The sequence below is a fragment of the Typopeltis vanoorti genome, chromosome 13 (genome assembly GCF_054136105.1).
Source record: "Typopeltis vanoorti isolate ZY-2024b chromosome 13, IOZ_Tvanoo_1.0, whole genome shotgun sequence".
Classification (NCBI taxonomy): domain Eukaryota; kingdom Metazoa; phylum Arthropoda; class Arachnida; order Uropygi; family Thelyphonidae; genus Typopeltis; species Typopeltis vanoorti.
In genome coordinates, this window is record NC_143561.1 from 44,403,679 (window position 1) to 44,423,032 (window position 19,354).

General features: G+C 34.4%; 1 protein-coding gene across 1 annotated transcript; it reads left to right on the forward strand.

The window, feature by feature from the left end:
• The first annotated feature begins 250 nt into the window (after positions 1–250).
• On the forward strand, positions 251–18,793 carry LOC150100103 (murinoglobulin-1-like). Its single transcript, XM_090403228.1, has 8 exons — positions 251–377; positions 507–614; positions 2,265–2,416; positions 3,524–3,706; positions 5,439–5,494; positions 5,623–5,674; positions 17,145–17,235; positions 18,675–18,793. Exons 2-7 carry the CDS (start codon positions 544–546, stop codon positions 17,177–17,179), a joined length of 549 nt encoding a protein of 182 aa, XP_090259354.1. The 5' UTR covers positions 251–377; positions 507–543; the 3' UTR covers positions 17,180–17,235; positions 18,675–18,793.
• The last annotated feature ends 561 nt before the right edge of the window (positions 18,794–19,354 follow it).

Below are 19,354 nucleotides of genomic sequence, written 5' to 3' on the forward strand. Positions count from 1 at the left end.
CATGCTTAAAAAGACTACGGGAGTGAGTCAATGATATGTGTAAACAGCGGCCGTATTCTAAGCGACATTATCACGCTCTTACCAAAATAAATTCTCTGTTAGATGAGGATGTAATTCTGCTATCATTTTCCTTTCGCATCAGTAAACGGATATCCTGTTAGCTGATGTAACAGGATATCCATTCACTCCCTCAGTAACAGATAACGAAGATTTTTATTGCTTTTTTATCGGGAGCAATTCGAAGTAAGACGTTAGTGTTATGCAGTTCTATTGTGCAAAGGCAAAAGGAGCAGCTCTCTTTCCTTCTAGTGGAGTAATCATAATATAAGCAGAGTGCAACCATACCTGTCTACACATTTGGCACTGAATAAAACCAGGTAGTTAAACGTTTCGCTTTCTGTATCTGGTCATAATGTTCTTAAAGTGTAGAACTAATAGTTTTTTAAAATTTTTACCAAAGTATTAGTTACGGGACCTGCCTAGTAATAAGTTAAGCGTTGTTTCAGTTTTCTTCCAGACTGAAATCCAGACCCAGTTGTGATAATGATATTTCATTCCTTCTTGCTGACTTTGGTCATGTTGTTCCTGTTTGCTGAAATGTGCAATGGAAAACAGTGAGTTACCGTCATATGCTTCTAATTTATGTTGAACATTCCTTTACGTATACTGCATATACAATATGATGCTTAAGTTTAAAAAAAATAGCAAAAATGCCAGATTGATTGGTTAACGTACCCGCTCTCCAATCAACAGGCTTCAGGTGCAGTCCTATCATACAGATCATTAAAGGTTTGAAGTGACTTGAAAAACATTCTAAGTTTAGCCTCTAGAACAGGTTTCCTAGACTAAATAAAAATAATTGATTTATAGTTGAGTGCAAGTCATATAAAATAAAATCATATTATATTCGTAACTTCACACAATTATATCATACAAAGGTGACTAGGAGATCAACTTCAAGGAGATGGTGCTTGGGATGACTTTCTACTGCAAACCAGTAAAGCCTAAATCACTCTAGTTTCTAAAGAGATTTTAATCTTTGTCGAAACCACCGGTTATGTTTTAAGAGAGAGAGATTCCCATTTAATTTATCGTTCTGAACTGAGAGCTCATGTTGCTCATCTAAATAACCATAAAAACCAAAAACTACGTATTTGGCAACACATCTTTAAAATTAATATTTAATTTTAATTACTTGCAGAATTAAAATAATTAGGCTGACTCTAAAAGCAGCCTTGTGGATAAAGTTAATGAGCAACTCCTGATAAAACATAGTTTTGCTAATCAGTTCTCAGAAGTTTTTCTTCAAAATATTCAAAGCGATTTCTTTGTTTTCTTGAGGGGGGGGAATCAGTTGCAGCAAGGGCAGAAATTCCCAAAACGTGTTCTTGCAAAAGTGGCATCCTATAACAGTGCAAGGTCGAAAGTCACTGAAGTCTTCAGTAGAGCCGATTTTTCTGTTAATGTTTGTATGTGAAGCTTGCAAGATCCTGAGCTTTTTGATTGAGCCATGTATGAGTTATGACCGAGATGTATATTGACATACCCACTATCACTAAGAGGGGCCTCCATATTTTTATCACAGAGCGTACGAATCAAATGAATCAAACGTTTTTCAAACCAGTACAAAAGAGGGAAAAGTGGCGATACAATCTTGTCTGACATGTTTATGTGAAAGTCTTCATCTGGAAGCAAATCTGAACTTGCCACTCTAAGCATCAAGTAACCATTAGTGGCTTCAGTTCTGCTTGGGGGTGAAATATGGGTGATCGATATGTCACAATTTTCCAGAGATAAATGGTCACACACACACACACACACACACACACACACACACACACACACACACACACACACACACACACACACACACACACACACACACACACACACACACACACACACACACACACACACACATTCAATGATGTCACTCCAGAGAGGTATAAGCCTATCGTACATTCGTATTATGTGTGTGAACCATAGTTTCATATTCCGATCATTCTTACGTCGGATATAAAATGCATAACGTTTCCATATCATTTCACACTTCAGTAAGAAAGGGATGGTTTGGAACGAGAATAATAATCATCTGTTACTTAAAGGCATTCACAAATTCATCTATATTCTTAATGGAATTCAAGCACATAACCTATTACAGGGAGGTAATTCATTGTCAGTTACAATTTTTGTTAAAACTTTGTATTTTATTTATTTTCTTTTTTTCTTAGCGCGTAGCGATAAACTCGTTCTTGTTTTTCAAGGGGCTTTTTGTTCACCTCTCCATATGCTCTTCAAACAAATACTACTCAAAAGTTATCGCTGACATTATTTGACGTTTCTTCCGTTGGCCTTGTTAACATTCGGTTGCTGCATAAGAAGAAAGTACTTCACCAGACTACTTCTACCATCAGAGGTAAGTGACCAACACTTAATGACTTTCCGTACTACAGCTTAAACCTGATAAAACTCAGACTGTAAATCTAACCTTGAACTTATTGGAAATGTAGTGACTTTCCTTCCTTGAATTGTGTCTCAACATATACCGCAATAGCCTGTTAAAAAAAAAAATAAAAAAAAACAGGCTGTTCCTTTTCTGGATATATAAAAATAATGAGACACTAGGTTTATGATAAAAAGCCAAACAGCTATTTTTTCTGGTGAAGTTAATTAAATTAAGGGGATAAAAATCCCTTATTATTTTACAGCCAGTATGCGAAACTCTGAGATCGAAAACTACGATCTAAGAGTTTCATGCCGAAGAACTATCAGCGAATACAAGCGTAAGTGAACACCTAGATCGTAGTCTCAGAGTTTCGCATACTGGCTGTAAAATAATAAGGGACTTTTATCCCCTTAATTTAGACTAGGTCTATATTCTTCTTATTATTATTATTATTATCACTTTTCAACCGTCTACTTTGGAATGGCTATCATTAACCTGCAATTTACAAAATACTCCTGCTAAAATTTGGTATATATTTATTTGTATGATAATAAAATAGAGCAATAGAAAAAATTTATTTTATTTTACTCCTGCCCCTTTTCCTGACCCCTTTCTGTTTATTCGAAGTTTAGTCTCATGATTTATTTTTCCTTGAACATATCTTTTTAAGACTTTGCTTCTTTAAACTATTTATTTTCCATTTCTTTCTTTCTTGAGATATTGGTAAAAGCTTATTAAAGAGTGGAACTGATGCTACTTATTATTTCTTTTATAATTTGTCATTTTTCGCATTGTTATATATTTATAACACTCTTGTAAACAACAGATGTTTCTCAGTGTCACTTTAGAGGGGCATATTTTAAGCTAGACAAGCTAAGTGCCTTCCGTGCAAGAAACATTTAAATAAAGTAACAAGTTGCTTTTCTGAACTACATACTGAATCCTTACTGAATCAATAAGCTCAAGATAAATTAAACTAGATTTAGATTGCTCATATTATCATTAAGTTTTAAGAGTAGGATGTTGTAACAATTACTCATATGTTAAGTGCGTGATTTGTTTTGTTTCTATGTTAAGATCCAAGAAGCACGATTGAAATTCGTGTTCCAGCTACCACAGAAAGAAGAGGACGGATTGAAATCGACGGGACATTTAATAGCCAATATAGAATAAAAGGAAGGAAAAACATTGAATTTATTACAAATGACCTAATCGTATTCATCCAAACTGACAAGCCAATCTACAAACCGAGCCAGACAGGTAAATGGAACCAGCTCATCATATTTTATAAATAAAACAATAAATATGTGTTTTGTATTTTTAATGTAACTCCCACCCACAAAATGTTGTAAACATATATGGCATATTAAGACAGTCGTCTCACGCGTTGTGATGAAGTTCATCTCCCATCTAAAGATACAAACAACCACGGCCATGGAAGGATTCGAAGAAACAATTATCAGCTCAGAATTTTATTATGAATTTGATGCCATTATTATTATTATTATTATTATTATTATTATTATTATTATTATTATTATTATTATTATCGCAAACTCCATTACTCTAAAAATAGTCTTAATATTACTGTGAAAGAGAATTACGCATTGTACTTAGCCTTCGCATCTAATGGAAAGCGCAACACAAGCTTTCCAGTTCAATGATGCATTACAATATTCTGAGTATTGTCAGTGTGTGTGTGTGTGTGTGTGTTTTATAAATAAAACAATAAATATATATTTTGTATCTTAAGGTGCGCAGAGCGTTCTTCCCATCCGGATGAATTTTTTTCTAAACTTACTGAAACAGCAACAAATATATATGCAATAACTGTTCACATTATCCTCAGATAAGAGTTATGCGAGCTTCGAGGAGGATGTGCATATTGTACTTATTTCTGACAAATTTTTAAAATGAAAATTAATTCACATATTTTAAACACAACATTATTATTATTAGAAAAGCTGTATTACTCTTCTTCGGATGGGTATGAAAATTATCGAGACTGGTTTCCACCTCCGAATGATGACTATGGGTGCAGTTGGCTGTCCACCAGTCTTCAAAAAAGTAACTTAGGACTAAATGGTCTCTGGGGAATGAAGGGCGTTAGCAGTTGTATTTTATTTATTGTTTAGAAACATAAGGGTATTAATTTTTATTCTCTGTATATTTGATTATTGTAACGAAGTTTGCCATTTGTCAAAAATTATTAATTTCAAGGTTTAATTTATTTTCCATCGTTTGGATTAAGACCGAAGGAGTTTGAGTCAAAACATAAGGCATTGGTGAAATCATCCTACACATGAATTTTGTTCCGCCATTAGCGGCAGGTCCCACGTAGCCAGTTTCGCAGACAAACGATTTTGTCTGCGAAACTGGCTAGCACAACGCAAAAAAAACATCCAGTCGTAAACTATAACGGCTGTTGTTGATCAGCTATGACAATCTAATTTAATTTTAGTACTGCATAGAATTGAATTACCTACCTGTAACAATCAAGTTTATAGAAGCGTTAACAGAAAGAGCTATTCAATACTTTAATAATATACAGAAAATACTTAAATTCATGAGATATAGTTGATAAAGATTCCTGATTTTTTATTTTAATTTTTTATTATTTATTTTTTTTAAGTTTGATAAACGTCACTATCATTTACAGATGTGGTTTTATTGTAATATTCTAGATATTTAGAAAGATAATGAAACGTCATTTTCAAATTGACTACAAACCATTTAAGCAATATCAGCAATGACATCCAAACTGATCACATATTGCACTACATTATCCGGTATTGTGGGGGAAAGGAGATGTTAATATTTATGAAATATGATTTATGTGTAAAATCTTAGAGTTGAAATAAATTCTTTCTCTAGCTTTAAACAAAACAGGTCTAATAAATAAAATTTATGAAACGAATGAAAGTGATTTTTTTTTCCTTTGAAGAATTTAAAGAATTACGAGGCCTTTCAATAACCGTATTTTTTTTCTTAGTGAGAATGAGGATCCTTCCAGTATCTTCAGATCTAAAACCCATTGGAAAAAATGAGGTCAGTGTCTTTAAAATATTATTAAATGTACCATAACATACAATAGCTCAATAATAATCATTTGCGTGAGAACTAATACTGAGCATGATTTTTTTATTAATTTTGGTTTCTATACCTTGTGGATACAGGATCCCTCTGGAACGAGAATAGCTCAATGGAAAGATATTTCATTTGCTCCCGGTAAGTTTTATTTTTACTTTATTTTATTATTGTTGTTGTAATCTCATTATGTTACTGTTCATATATGTCAGATGTTAGATGTTCATGAAACACCACTAAAAATAATAACACTGCAGAAAAGTTTAATCCGAAACACCACAAATAACATATGTAGTACTTCAAACAACAAGTACACGCTTGCTGTAATCAAGATTCTGTAGCGGATAAGTAAAAATCTCTGCGATAAAACCTCTATCCAAGTGCGTGGATTTATTTTCCGTTTGTGTTGTCAGTACGCAGGTGTTTGCCTTATGTAGCTGTACAAACCACACGTGAATACAGGAACAGGCAAATCAGTATACTTCATTATAAACCAGTAATTTTATCTAGATATCTTATAAGTTGTTTTGTAGCATTCAACTTGAGACTCTTGTCTCCTAAACTGATATTCCTACCTAATTTACAATATGATGTAGAGCATGTTAATGCTCAACTGGAACTTTCCATAGAAAAGTGTAAAGAATAGAAAATTGTCGGAAATCTTGTGATATTCCGTATAATCATTTTTTTTTAGAATACTGTCACTGGAATTCTTGTCTAAACAGAAGCACTCTCCTAACCATAACAACACCATAATAATTAACAATTGGATAGATACACTATAATAAATAATTTTATTCTTTCATCTCATGCCCAAATACGTCCATATGCTTTGTAAGGCTTGTACTGTGATTCATCACTTACTGTCACATATTTCTCACATCCTACTTCCAATTCAAGGCCCGATTTTCAATGCTAGCATTGTTTAGCTTATTAGCAGCTGCTGTTAATAAACAGATAAACTTACTGATAAACAGAAAGATAAATCGTGTGTGTGCGCGTGCGTGCGTGTGTGTGTGCGTGTGTGTGTGTTTTCGCTAATTAATCCAGTATTTAAACGTTCTTACTGCATCTCTTAGAAACACTTTCAGTTAAATCAGGAGCCTTTCGCAAAATTATTCTCAGTCATGAAGTGCATAACAGCAGCAGCATTTTTTTTGTACATCAGTAAATATATTTTGCAGTTTTTTTGCTATTCATTTGGTCTCTTATGGAGAAATATTTCTACATTTCTTGCATTTAGGTATAGTACAGCTAGAGATGCCTTTATCTGAAGAACCTGTGCAGGGAAAATGGAAAATTTTCTGAAAATTAGGAGCTAGATTGAGGAACAGACATTTCTTGTAAAGGAATTTAGTAAATTTAATTATATTCATCTATAAATAATATCTTTTAAATTGTATTTTTCCCGTTGACATTTATCCAAGTGACACTGCAAAGGTTTCCATACTGCTGTTTATTTCTATCTGTCCAGTATATCTTATTGTAAATCATTAAATACAATATTTTAACTAATAAGTAACTGCAAACATCAAATCATTAACTGAATCTTTTACCAGGTACTTGAGCTGATCGTCATCCTGTTACAAATCTGTAATAAAAACAAACAAAAAAAAATTAAATAGTATATTATAAGGATTAAAGTCTTACTTTCTACGATCTGTTACAGCATGCCTAACTGCAATCTTATTTTTTCCTTATCCCTTATTTAATATTCATGCCTTGAAGGAACTATTAAAGACGATGAACGGTGTAGGTTGGAAATATAGAGAAGAATTGCAATGGTAAAAGAAAGGTAAAGGAACAAAGATCGTTATACTGTAGGAACTTTTGTTAGCATTGAAGAATAAATCAGAAGAGCTAACCTAAAACTGTATGGTTATTAACCTTCCACCTCAGGTGTTAAATCCATCTAGATTTCGACGTCATGACCTTCACGAATGTAACTAATATGAAAAATATGTTGAAGGGACATTTTATGTTGATGAGATAATTCGAGGCACCTTTCGGAAAATTTGGAGAGGCAAACCCACGCTGATACTCCGAAACCAAATAACTCATTGTTGGATAAAAACAAACAGGATGGCAGATGAAACTTACATTGAGTAATCGCCGTAGTAGAAAAACCAGTACTCTGATATATTCTTCATGCTAACAAAACCATTCTTTGTATAATATCTCTGGTTTTAAATGATTCTGCTATCGATATCATATATTCATCTACATTTTTTCTCAGAACTCCCATATCTGTAGTCACAGATGAATTATTTGTTTGAAACCCTCCTCCCAGATCAATAAAATAAAATTTATCACCGTCTTATGCTTCCAATTCGGTTTCGAATAAATTCTCTGTTATTCTGCATATATATGTATTCCACTGTTCTCCGAACTTTTCTCACTCAGTTATTTATTTTAGAATTTAATTTGGTATCTTTCCTAAAAAAAAAAGAGACCTATTTAGCTCAATGAAAGGTGGCATATGCATCCATGGCGCTAGACTGCCTGAAGGGAGAGCATCGCAAGTTCTATTCTTAACGCCGACAGAGGAACTTTTACCTAGCCTTTGTTTTTGACTACTTCCAGAGTTATTCGATCTCTGGCAAGGCAAGTGGACTTTTTCTCCCGGAAACTTGAGTTTTTCGTCCCGTAAACTCAAGAAAATTGACAGTAGCACCCACACTGTTTTCAGACAGTAAGACATAGTGTTAGGATTAAGTACCACGAGATGGTGCCACTTGTCATCCGCATCTCTTCACCGGTGCCGTCTATAATTAGTGATAGTCTTCGGACAGCCATCTCTGATTTACTACTGATCGAGCTGAACTGCCCCTCATCCTCCAAAAGTTAAGGCTAAAACGGCCTTGCCTACTGCCTACAGGGGGAATAGAAGGCATCAGTTGTTTTTTTTATCTTTCCTAAAATTGTGAGCTGAATAGCCGTAATGCTATATTTGTTCTATATGTTCAAAATTTTCAAAATTGCCATAGCAGTTCAGTTAAAACAGTCCTAATGATTTGCCATTTGTTTAGGAGTATAACATTATTTGCGATATGTAGATAATGTATTTAAATACTTCAAACATTTATATCAGGTTAAAAGACATTTCCTTCGTAACGAGACACATAGATGTTGAATAACACCGAAGTTAGCAAGCTCTCTTGGCTAATATCCGATTAGAACCCAAACCATTTACTTTTATACAGAAAATTGCAATTATTCCCATATAAAATTTCAGATCTACAAAAGTGCGTACAGTAATTTCTTATATTTCATGCTTAACTATCTATCTATCTTAAAGTAAAATCTGACCCGGTAGCCCCTGATTAGCCCGAAACCAGATTTGCTGTTTACTTCCACAATCTGCTTTAGCGTTGACTGCTGCATATTCGTATAAATCTAATTTGGAGTATTTGATATGATTTGGACTTCTCGTATATATCTAAGATTTTACGCTGTGTTAGGCTCTCTAAATTATGCAATAAAGCCACTGAAAAATGTTTTTTCCTCATTGGTATAGTGGTTAATCACTTTACTCCACCTTTCCAGTTATTTTCTCCATTTCCGTACTCAATTGTTGTTGGGAAAATCAGTTGTTTTCTCAATCTCCAATTACGAAACATATTCACGATTGTACTCCTCATTTAATACTTTTGGAAGTATTTATTCCATGCATTTTTTCTAATTTTCAGTTCGAAGTCATTTTAATCATATTTGATTCCTTCAGAACATTTTGATCCTCTCTTGATATATATATATATATATATATATATATATACTATACTGTTTGAGAACTTTCCAGTGTTATTGTTTCACTACTTTTAAAAACTAATTTTTCAATGAGTTGGGATTGTTTTTCTGTCCTCACTTTCAGTATCACATAATTCAGTGATAAACTCAATCAATTCTTTCTTCAGAGTTTGGCAATGGATTTCTAAGATTTGGTTCATCTTTTTAAATAATTTCAGTTTCTATTTCTACAAAATTCATCTCAAACTGTTTCCACGTTGATTATTTTTAACACTTCATCATTCATTTTTCTTTCAAAATGATATTCGTATCCTTTTGGACCATTTTCTTGACAAAGTTAACAAGTTCAGTAAGAACAGAAGACATTATCTCAATTCTAGCAAGACAAAGGTTATGGATTTCAGAAAATACAAAGAGAGAAGCCCCTGAAAAACAAGTGTACCTCATGGATAAAGAACTAAGGAAGTTAACAAGTTTTATTACCTGGTATTCATTATTAATATGAGGAATTGCTGTTCAGAACACGTCATAAGAAGACTAGGAATGTCTAAACCAACATTCAGAGATTTGTCTAAAATCTGTAAGAATGGATGTATCTCCATTGAAACAAAGTTAAGGATTTTGAATGCCGCTGTTTTTCCAAAACAAGCTTATGGATGTGAGACTTGGAAACTAAAGAAGTCAGATAAGAAAAGAATATCTCTTTTTGAGATGTAGTGTTACACAAGGCGGTTGAGAATATCATATACGGAAAGGCTTAGAAACAAATGAGTTTTAGGAAAGATCAGTAGAACTTTAAGGTTCCTTAAGAATATTGACAGAAGAACATTAAAATATTTTTGTCACATTCAAGGATGGAATGATTACTTCTCAAAACAGTAAGTCAAAGTAAAGTTCCTGGAAAAAACGTGGAAGGGGAGAATTGACCACCAATGAGACGGATGGATGATGTGTCTGGTCTTCATAGAGTTGAAGCCTCCAGGAAAAGCGTGTAACAGGCCCATTCACGAGGAGTGGTGTGTGACGTATTACCGATCATCTATGAGACCACACGGCATATGTTGATGTCCGATGAATAAATGGATGGATGGCTGAGGGAAAAGGATTCTACAACCCCCCCGCCCCCCGAAAGAGCAAGTAATTATCAATGAGAAACGAAAGAACTCATTTTCAACTTCTATTTATTTCAGAGCTTCCAAAATTCGAGGTAACCATTAAGCCCTTCAACTACACTTTGTGGGAAGACAAGACTGCAACGTTTAGCATCTGTACCAGCTGGGATATTTAAACTAATACCATTTAAATTAGTATTTTCTTTTTTCATTTATTTAAGGTTTTACTGAATATTTCAAAAATTCCATTTATATTTAATTCGAATATATATTTTAGAAGATACCACTGTATTAGTCAGACCAAGGTACACTAAATGTAATCGAATTCAACGTAATCAAACGTTGTATTAAATGATGCGAATTCCAAAAACAGTCGCTGAAAAACCCAGAATTCTTTAGTAATGCTGTGGATTGACTTGAGAATTATGTAATCAGGAAACTTTTTTCTCGAGAATGAATATTAAACTTTTTCAAGACATTTCAGGCCTACAGTAAGCAGAGCCTCCAATAAGTATTTATTTTAGAAAGACCATATAATATCGTATGGTAAAGTAGTATCGCGAAAGGATACTTTATTCATATTTCCCAGTAAATAACAGAGGTTGCTCTAAGGGGTCTCCATCTGCTAAGTCATAGCTTTAGATGCCATGATATTAGTGTATTATGTGTGCAAATTTATAGGTTCTTCTAGTCGTGTTTTCATCTGTTAACATCTTTCTTTATTTTAAGACAATTTAAATTAATTTAAAGACAATTAATAAATTAAATGGATTTAAAGCAATTTATTCCTTATGGATACAGTTTCCGGTCCGTTAATTTCTGCATTCTCGAACGGGGTGTTAGGATTTTTATATTTCGGTTTGCGTCAATTTTTAAATTTTTTTTTATATATTTTTACCTGGTGTATATCAGATCCCCTGAAATGACCAATTATTCTTTTAGAGATATTTTTAAGAGGAATTCAATACACTAATCGTACATATGTGGTTTGGTTTAGCATGCTTCTGAGACTGAACACTAGCTGGAAAGACACAATGCTCATTCACGGAAAATTTTATTCTTGAACCTGTATAAAATATAAAATATTCAAATCATCGTAAGAAGATGTAACTATTTTTTACCCTCTTTTAAGAAAAAAAAGTTTCATTGTCAATCTGGTTTTGATAATGAATAGTTTGAAAGATTGAAAATGACTTTTTCATCCGGGAGACTCGATCTTGAGTTGTATTTTCTTTCATAAAGTCTATCGAATTTTTTAATTTCGATTTTTTTACTGGTTAGAAAAACCTTGTCTAAACGGTTTTGAACCATGCGGTTAAGAATATTCCATAGGTTGCTATCTATGCTGTTACAGATGTCTTCAAAACGTTCTAAGCATCTGAGGTCTATTTTGCTAAGTACAAATCTAACGTGTTCAATTCTTTCACGGAGTAAAGACAAAGATGCCTTAAAGTAAATACGTTTCGCTCTTTTTGATTGTAATTGCTCTTTAATAGTAAAAAACTTAGGATTGATGTTGAACTGTTTACATCTTTTCAAGAAGGTTAGATGGTTTAACATTCTAGCTTTTTAACATTTGAATTTTTCAAAGGAACGTACCTTATGCTTTGTGTAGCCATCGAGCCTGTTCATTTTTGTTTTATATTTGATGACTTAAATATTAAAACATGAGGTTTTTCTTGGTTTTATTCGTTGACCAGATATTTGTAATTGATATGCAAAAATCGGCTACAAGTTTCATCAGCTATTCTGTCTAGCTTCTTCAGGACACGAATAACGGAACAAAGTAATGTTTGCTAGTACTATGTTACTCCATTCTTCCTTTTGTAAAAATGAAGAATGGAGTAACACAGTCAAATAAATTAAACTTGATGCGTAACATCATAAGCATAGAACGTGGTATATCAGTCGTTGTTTATTGAGAGTGTTGTATAGTTTTAAGCGAAATGAATTTCTGGTAAGCTGAATGAAGCTATTAGGCTTTTCCAGATGTCTTTCAAAATCATTCCTTGATTTCGGTTTAGATTTTCTCCAGAACGGAGTATAACCGCTGCTTCTTTGAAGTTTCTACATCGAAAATATTTTTTATATAAGGCATGGAGCTGTTATCCCAATCGATGGTGTGGTTAGAGATCGAGAAGTGAGGCTAATCCTGAAGTGTCTGTTCTATTGTTGTTCACGTCCCCTACGTGTTCTTTTTTACAAATTTCCAGGCCTCTTGATGTTTGGCCTATGTAATTTAATCCACAGGAACATGGGACGTTGTATACGCCTGCGTATTTGAAGAAAGCATTAATATCCTTTGGAGATCTTAAAATGTGGCTTCTTGACAGGTTTTTCAGCAACTCTGATGTTGGAAGACTTAAGGAGTTTGGCTATTTTTGTTGACACTGAGCCTGCATATGGGATGGCGATGGATGATGTATATTGCGCGACAGGAGGTTGCTGCTGTGGAGGTTTCTATGAAGAATCTATTTGATTATATTTCTTGAGTAACCGTTGTTTACTAGGGTTTCAGATATTAGAGTGAGTTCATCAAGGATATCTATTCCTTCTGACATAATATTGGTTCTAATTTTTAAGCATATGTTCTATGCTGAGTTTTTGTGCAATATGGTGAGACGATTTGAAGTGCAGGTAACGTCCAGTGTCTGTTGGTTTTCGATAGATTGTGAGCTGGATTTATCCATTCTCTTGTTTCTTTATTAGTGTATCTAGAAAAGGCAATTGGCTATTCTTTTCAAGCTCTAACGTGAACTGTATTTTTTGGTGGAAGGAATTTATTTTTGTAAGGAAATCAAATAAGGTAGTTTGTGTACCTCTCCAAATTCTGAAAACATCATCTACGTATCTCCAACCAATCAACGGCTTTGGATTTAATTTGGAAAGGATATCAGCTTCCAGTTTTTCCATGAACAGATCAGCGCAGGGAGGTTATAAGGGACTGCCCATGGCGAAGCCATAAACTGTGTTACTCCATTCTTCTTTTTTACTAGCAAATGTTAGTTCTTACCGTTATACTTGCCCTGAACAAGCCAGACAGAGTAGCTGGTGAAACTTGTAGACAATTCTTGCATATCATTTACAAATATCCAAGAAAAAGCTCAGGTTTTAATATTTAAGTCACAAACATAAAACAAAAATGAACAGGCTCGATGGCTATACAAAGCATAAGGTACGTTCCTTTGAAATACTCAAATGTTAAAAAGGCTAGAATGTTAAACCATCTAACCTATTTGAAAAGATGTAAACACTTCAACATCATTCCCAAATTTTTAACTATTAAAGAGCAATTACAATCAAATAGAGCGAAACGTATTTACTTTAAGGCATCTTTGTCTTTAGTTCGTGAAAGAATGCAACACGTTAGATTTGCACTTAGTAAAATAGACCTCAGATGCTTAGAACGTTTTGAATGACATCTGTAACAGCATAGATAGCAACTTATGGAATACTCTTGACCGCATAGTTTAAAACAGTTTAGACAAGGTTTTTCTAACTAGTAAAAAATCTCAAATCAAAAAATTCGATAGACTTTGTGAAATAAAAAAAATCGATAGACTTTGTGAAATAAAATACAACCTCAAGACCCAATCTCCCGGATCAAAAGGTCATTTTCGATCTTTCAGACTGTATATATTATCAAAACCAGAAGCCAACATAGTAAATACTAAAGAAATCTTTACTTCTTTAGTATGTCGCAATATTAGAAATAACTTTACAAAAGTATTAGCAATATTAGCAATAAATATAGAAAATACCTCCTTAAATTCATAACATAACATAACATAACATAACATCATTGGCCAGAAGGGTGAAGCAAGATGCTTTTATTCCCCGTTGTCTGATAAGGAGGATGAATTGAAGGAAAGCTTTATGAGCTGAGAGTTCGCCCTGGGGGGCACGGAGATTAGTCATTGTTGCAAGTATTTAGGATGGCTTTTGGCCTCTTGTATTTGAAGAGGTCAGTCTCTTCATAGTTTGCTGCTTGTTTAACGAGATCGTTGGGGTGTGTAGAGATCTTTGAGAAAAATATTTCTGCTGTAGTTAACAGGAAGGAGTAGATGTAAGGGATGTTTGTATCTCTATGCAGTTGCACGTTCCTTACAAACCACGGTGCGTCCAATATCATGCGTAAACACATATTTTGCACTCTTTGCAGTCTGAGGATGTTGGAGTTGGATGTGTGGCTCCAGGCTGGAGAGGCATATGTCAACATTGGGCGGATCGTCAACAGGTAGAGGAGCACTTTGATTCTGGTATTCAGTCTACTTTTTCTATTTATTAGAGGGTAAAGTTGTGCAATAGTTTTAGATGCTTTCGTACATAAGGCTTTGGTGTATGGGTTGAGGGTTAATCTTTTGTCCAGAATTACTCCAAGATATTTTGTTTCGGTTTGCCAGGGGATTTTGGTGTTGAAAAGATAAAGGTCCCCCATGGGAGTTGCCATTCTTCTGGTGAAAAGTATTGTTACACTCTTCTGGGGGATTCACTTGTAATCTCCATTTGGAGAACCAATGTTCTAGTTGTAGCAGGTTTTCTTGCAACTTTTTAGTGACAAGATGAGGTCGTGGAGATCTGGCAAGAACTGCTGTGTCGTCCGCATAAAGTGCTAAGATGGATGACATTGGGTTGTGCGGGATGTCTGCCATATATATTGAGAATAAGATCGGAGCCAATAGGGAACCTTGAGGAACTCCCGCAGAGATCCGTCGCTGACTTGAAACTTTACCATTTATTTTGACTTGTATGTGTCTGTCCTGGAGGTAAGATTTAATTAGGTGGACGATACTTGATGGTATAGCTGCTGAAATGAGTTTGTGTAGTAATCCCAAATGCCATATTTTGTCAAAAGCTTTCGCTATGTCAAGGAAGACTGCTCCGGTGTGCTGGTGCCAATTGTATCCGGTGGTGATATACTCAATTATCCTATAAATTTGTTGAGTAGTACTGCGATGCTGTCTGAATCCAAATTGTTCCTTAGGAATGATATTTAACTCATTTCCTGAGGCGTGGAGTTTAGAGAGAATGATTTTTTCAGCAATTTTGCCTAAGTTTGAGATTAGGCTGATGGGTCGATAGCTTTCAGGCAGGTGTGGATCTTTACCTGGTTTATGCACTGGGACTACATCTGCGACTTTCCAATAGCTGGGGAAATAGTTAAATCGGAACATGGCGTTGATTATGGTGGTGAGATGTACAACAGCTCTTCGGGGCAGCAGTTTTATTACTCTATTTGTTATGCCATCTGGGCCAGGGGCTTTTTTATTCTTTAGCTTCTTTAGAATTTCATATATTTCCGCTGGGGAGGTGTTTGGAGGTATGTTGTTGCAGGTATCGGTGACTTTCAGTGCATGTCTGACATGGAGGTGGATTTTATAGACATGTTTTAAGTCCAAGTTGTCATATGTAGGGCTACATTGTTTTTTTTTTTTTCTTTGCTATCTCTTCAGCTTTTTCTGCGTCCGTGTGTACTAGTCCCGTGTCTGACTTGAGTGGGGGAAGAGATTTGCTTTTGTTTCTGAGACTTCTTAATATGTTCCAGATGGAGTGATCGCCGGGTGATACAGAGGCTAGTTTGGCTTCCCAAGTTTTGTTCCTATAAGCTTTAAGTGCTTCTCTAACTTCATTGTTCAGTTTGTTGAGAATCCCCTTATCCTGAGGTGCACAGGTGTTGTGGTACCTTTTCCTTGCTTTGTTTTTGTTCCTAATTAGATCCATGATGTCTTCTGGAAGTCGGTTTGGCTTAAAAGTGGTTTTGGTAGAGGTGACAACTTTTATGGCTGGAGGTGATTTGCTGAGTCAGACGTTTGACAGCATTTTCATCCTTAAATTCCTTATAGTCCTTATAAGGACTGGCTTAAAGGGGCGAAGTAAGAATGCTTTTCATCTACCCCGTTATCTGTAGAGGACAGTGTAGGGATAAGGTGTTATTGAGCTATTAAAGCTCTGATCATGGCAGGAGGGTAATAGCAATAGCCGAGCCTCAGTTAGAGCTTCATTAGCTACAGCATCGCCATCCATTACCCTCCAATGGTCAAGTCATTGGGATCTCACCGAAACCTCCTTAAATTCTTTAGTCCTTATAAGGACTGGCTTAAAGGGGCGAAGCAAGAATGCTTTTCATCTTCCCCGTTATCTGTAGAGGACAGTGTATGGATAAGGTGTTATTGAGCTATTAAAGCTCTGATCATGGCAGGAGGGTAACAGCAATAGCCGAGCCTCAGTTAGAACTTCATTGGCTACAGCATTGCCATCCGTTATCCTCCAAGGATATTGGATTGGATTGAATGGATCAATCCTCTCTCCTTAAATTCAAGTCAATTGTTTCCTTTATTAATAACACTATAAGTTTTATTTTTAGGTGTGGTAATTTATTTATAAAAAATTAGCTAAATATTAAGAAAATTTATTATTGCAATAAAAATAAAAATGCAGATATCAATTGCATTAATATATTATAGAAATATTAAAGATATTGCTATCAAAGTGGTTGGTCAATAAGTTAATTGAGAAATTATATATTAAACTGAAGTTTAAGTAATTTCTGCTAGCATTCAAAATCAAATTGAAATTAATTAAAAGTTAAGTGGAATTAAAATTCATTTGAAATTAAGCTAAAAATTAGTTTCCTTTGCGAATGCTTTTTTCTGTTTGTGATAAAGCACGTTTGAGTCATTTCACAAGCCACAATTACCGCCTGCTATTGAAGTAACAGTAAAACTAATTTTCCTCTTTGTTTTTCATTGCAGGTACACTTATGGGGAAGATGTCGAAGGAACACTAAAACTAAAAACTTCTCCTAAACTTAGACTAACTGCGTCACATGAATTTGAAACCGAGGTAAGATTTCATATGATTTTGAAATAATTTAAAACGAAGACTTTTGAAACGAAAGAAAAGTCAGTTTGTTCACTAGAACTTCAAATTTCATATTTTGTGTTTTCTTTAGTACTGATATTTACCTGAATGATTCTTATCGTTTTTATTTGCGAATTTCATTGTATTTATTCATTCTTCAGTTACGTTCGGTAACATTTCTTATAATACCGAACGTTATTTAAAAAAATAAATAAATAAATTTAATTTACATTTATATTGGAATACTGCATATGGTGTGGAAGACAGAAACGGATTGGATAATTAATCGTCTATAGATTAATATGATGAGTATACAATCAAAATCAATCACAAATAATATTAAGATACTTTAAGTGGCGTTTCAGTCACAGTCAGTTTCTTGTCATTTAAATCGGATGACGTTTTAAACGAACGGCCAGCACTCTTCATACTGCTGGCTTAGTGTGTATAACAATTGTTAAAATTATTTCTTCTCTTTATTTTCAGTTCTTTTAAATTCCTGTTTTGCGTAATTCATGTTTTATGTATTGATATTTTCCATATTGATTTATTCACGTTTTGAACTGCCTGATATATATTTCTACACTCAGTAATTAGTGTCTTATATCCGCGTGGTTAGCCTAGTGGCTTTGCGCTAGGACACTCCTCTGGGGCACTCCTTCCCCAGGCAACCATATGCCTGGGGAAGGAGTGTCCCAGGTTCGATTCCCGTCGAAGACGTGAGGAACTTGAGGATCTTCCTCAGCCATAGACAAGTTAGCCGGTCTTGGGCGCGGGCAGTAGGTTTTTTCCGCCAGTTTAACTGGCGTTTTTTATCCCGCAAGCAGGCATAACCGGCACCGTGAACATACACTTCTACAGTCAAAAATATATCCCCCAGCAGCAGGATAGGCGACAAGTCGGTTGGGAGTGGTACTAACAAGAAGTCGCATCTAAGTAACACGCGGACCCTGCATAGGAAGCGGGAATAACGCGTAGTGAAAGAAGAAGTAATTGGTGCCTTATGCTGAGCCTTTTGTGTCTTATGCTGTCTTATTGGTTCTAATTGGTGTCTTATGCTGAGCTTTAATTATATAGTGTCTCAGTTCTGATCAAGTTTTGTACCAAGTTATTCACTATCTTTACCTTCCAAAATTTACACAGGCATTCAAATTAATATACTTTAATACCAAAAAAACATTTCATTTATCTCTACATGCCTATCTCTTATAAGAAAGGGGCTGCTCCATTGCATACAAGTTTCGATTCTTTTTTCTTTCAACATTAGATTAAATTTTATTCTAAAACCAATGAGGTTAATGTGAAAAATTAATAAATGTAAGATTTAAAAATAAATTTCATGAAATATTTAGAATGAATTTAATCCCATTGTGATACTAATAGTAAAATAACAGTGACATATTGAATATTTTGATAATCAGATAAAAGGAGGCTACAATTACACACTGAACATTGAAAGAAATGATCCTTCTTCCATCCTGATACAAGCAGAAGTAAAAGAGAAAGACACCGGTAAGTAAAGTGTTTTTTTTGTTTTTTTTAATTTCATTTATCGTTAGAATAAGTGCGCGTTATATTTGGTTTTATATTTATGAAGTCCATGGAATAATTATATAGTTTTAATATAATAAATATTTTGTAATTATTACACGGATGTATGTTATGTTCGTTGATTCATGTCATCACAGATATTAATATATTTCACGAAATTCTCTCTTTCAAATAGATCTGGTTGCAAATTTCACTTACTTCCTTATAAGACACCGAAGTATGGTAAAATTGTCTGTATCGGATTCTACGCTCAAAAATAGTGTGTACAGGCCTGGTATTCCATACAAGGGGACGGTACGTTCTTAATTAACTTTAGGATAAATTATTTATGTTTACAATTTTTTATTCTAAAATATTGGTGATTTTTAATTTTTATTATTCTCTCTCTCTCTCTCTCTCTCTCTCTCTCTCTCTCCTGAAAACCTTCTTTTACAGTTTGATTGAGCTCACTATCAGTGAAGGGTAAGTGCTGAGAACTAGCTCTCCCTCTGTCAACCAGGAGTTGACACAATCGCAAACTCTTTGATTTCTATTAGAGTAGGAGAATCCA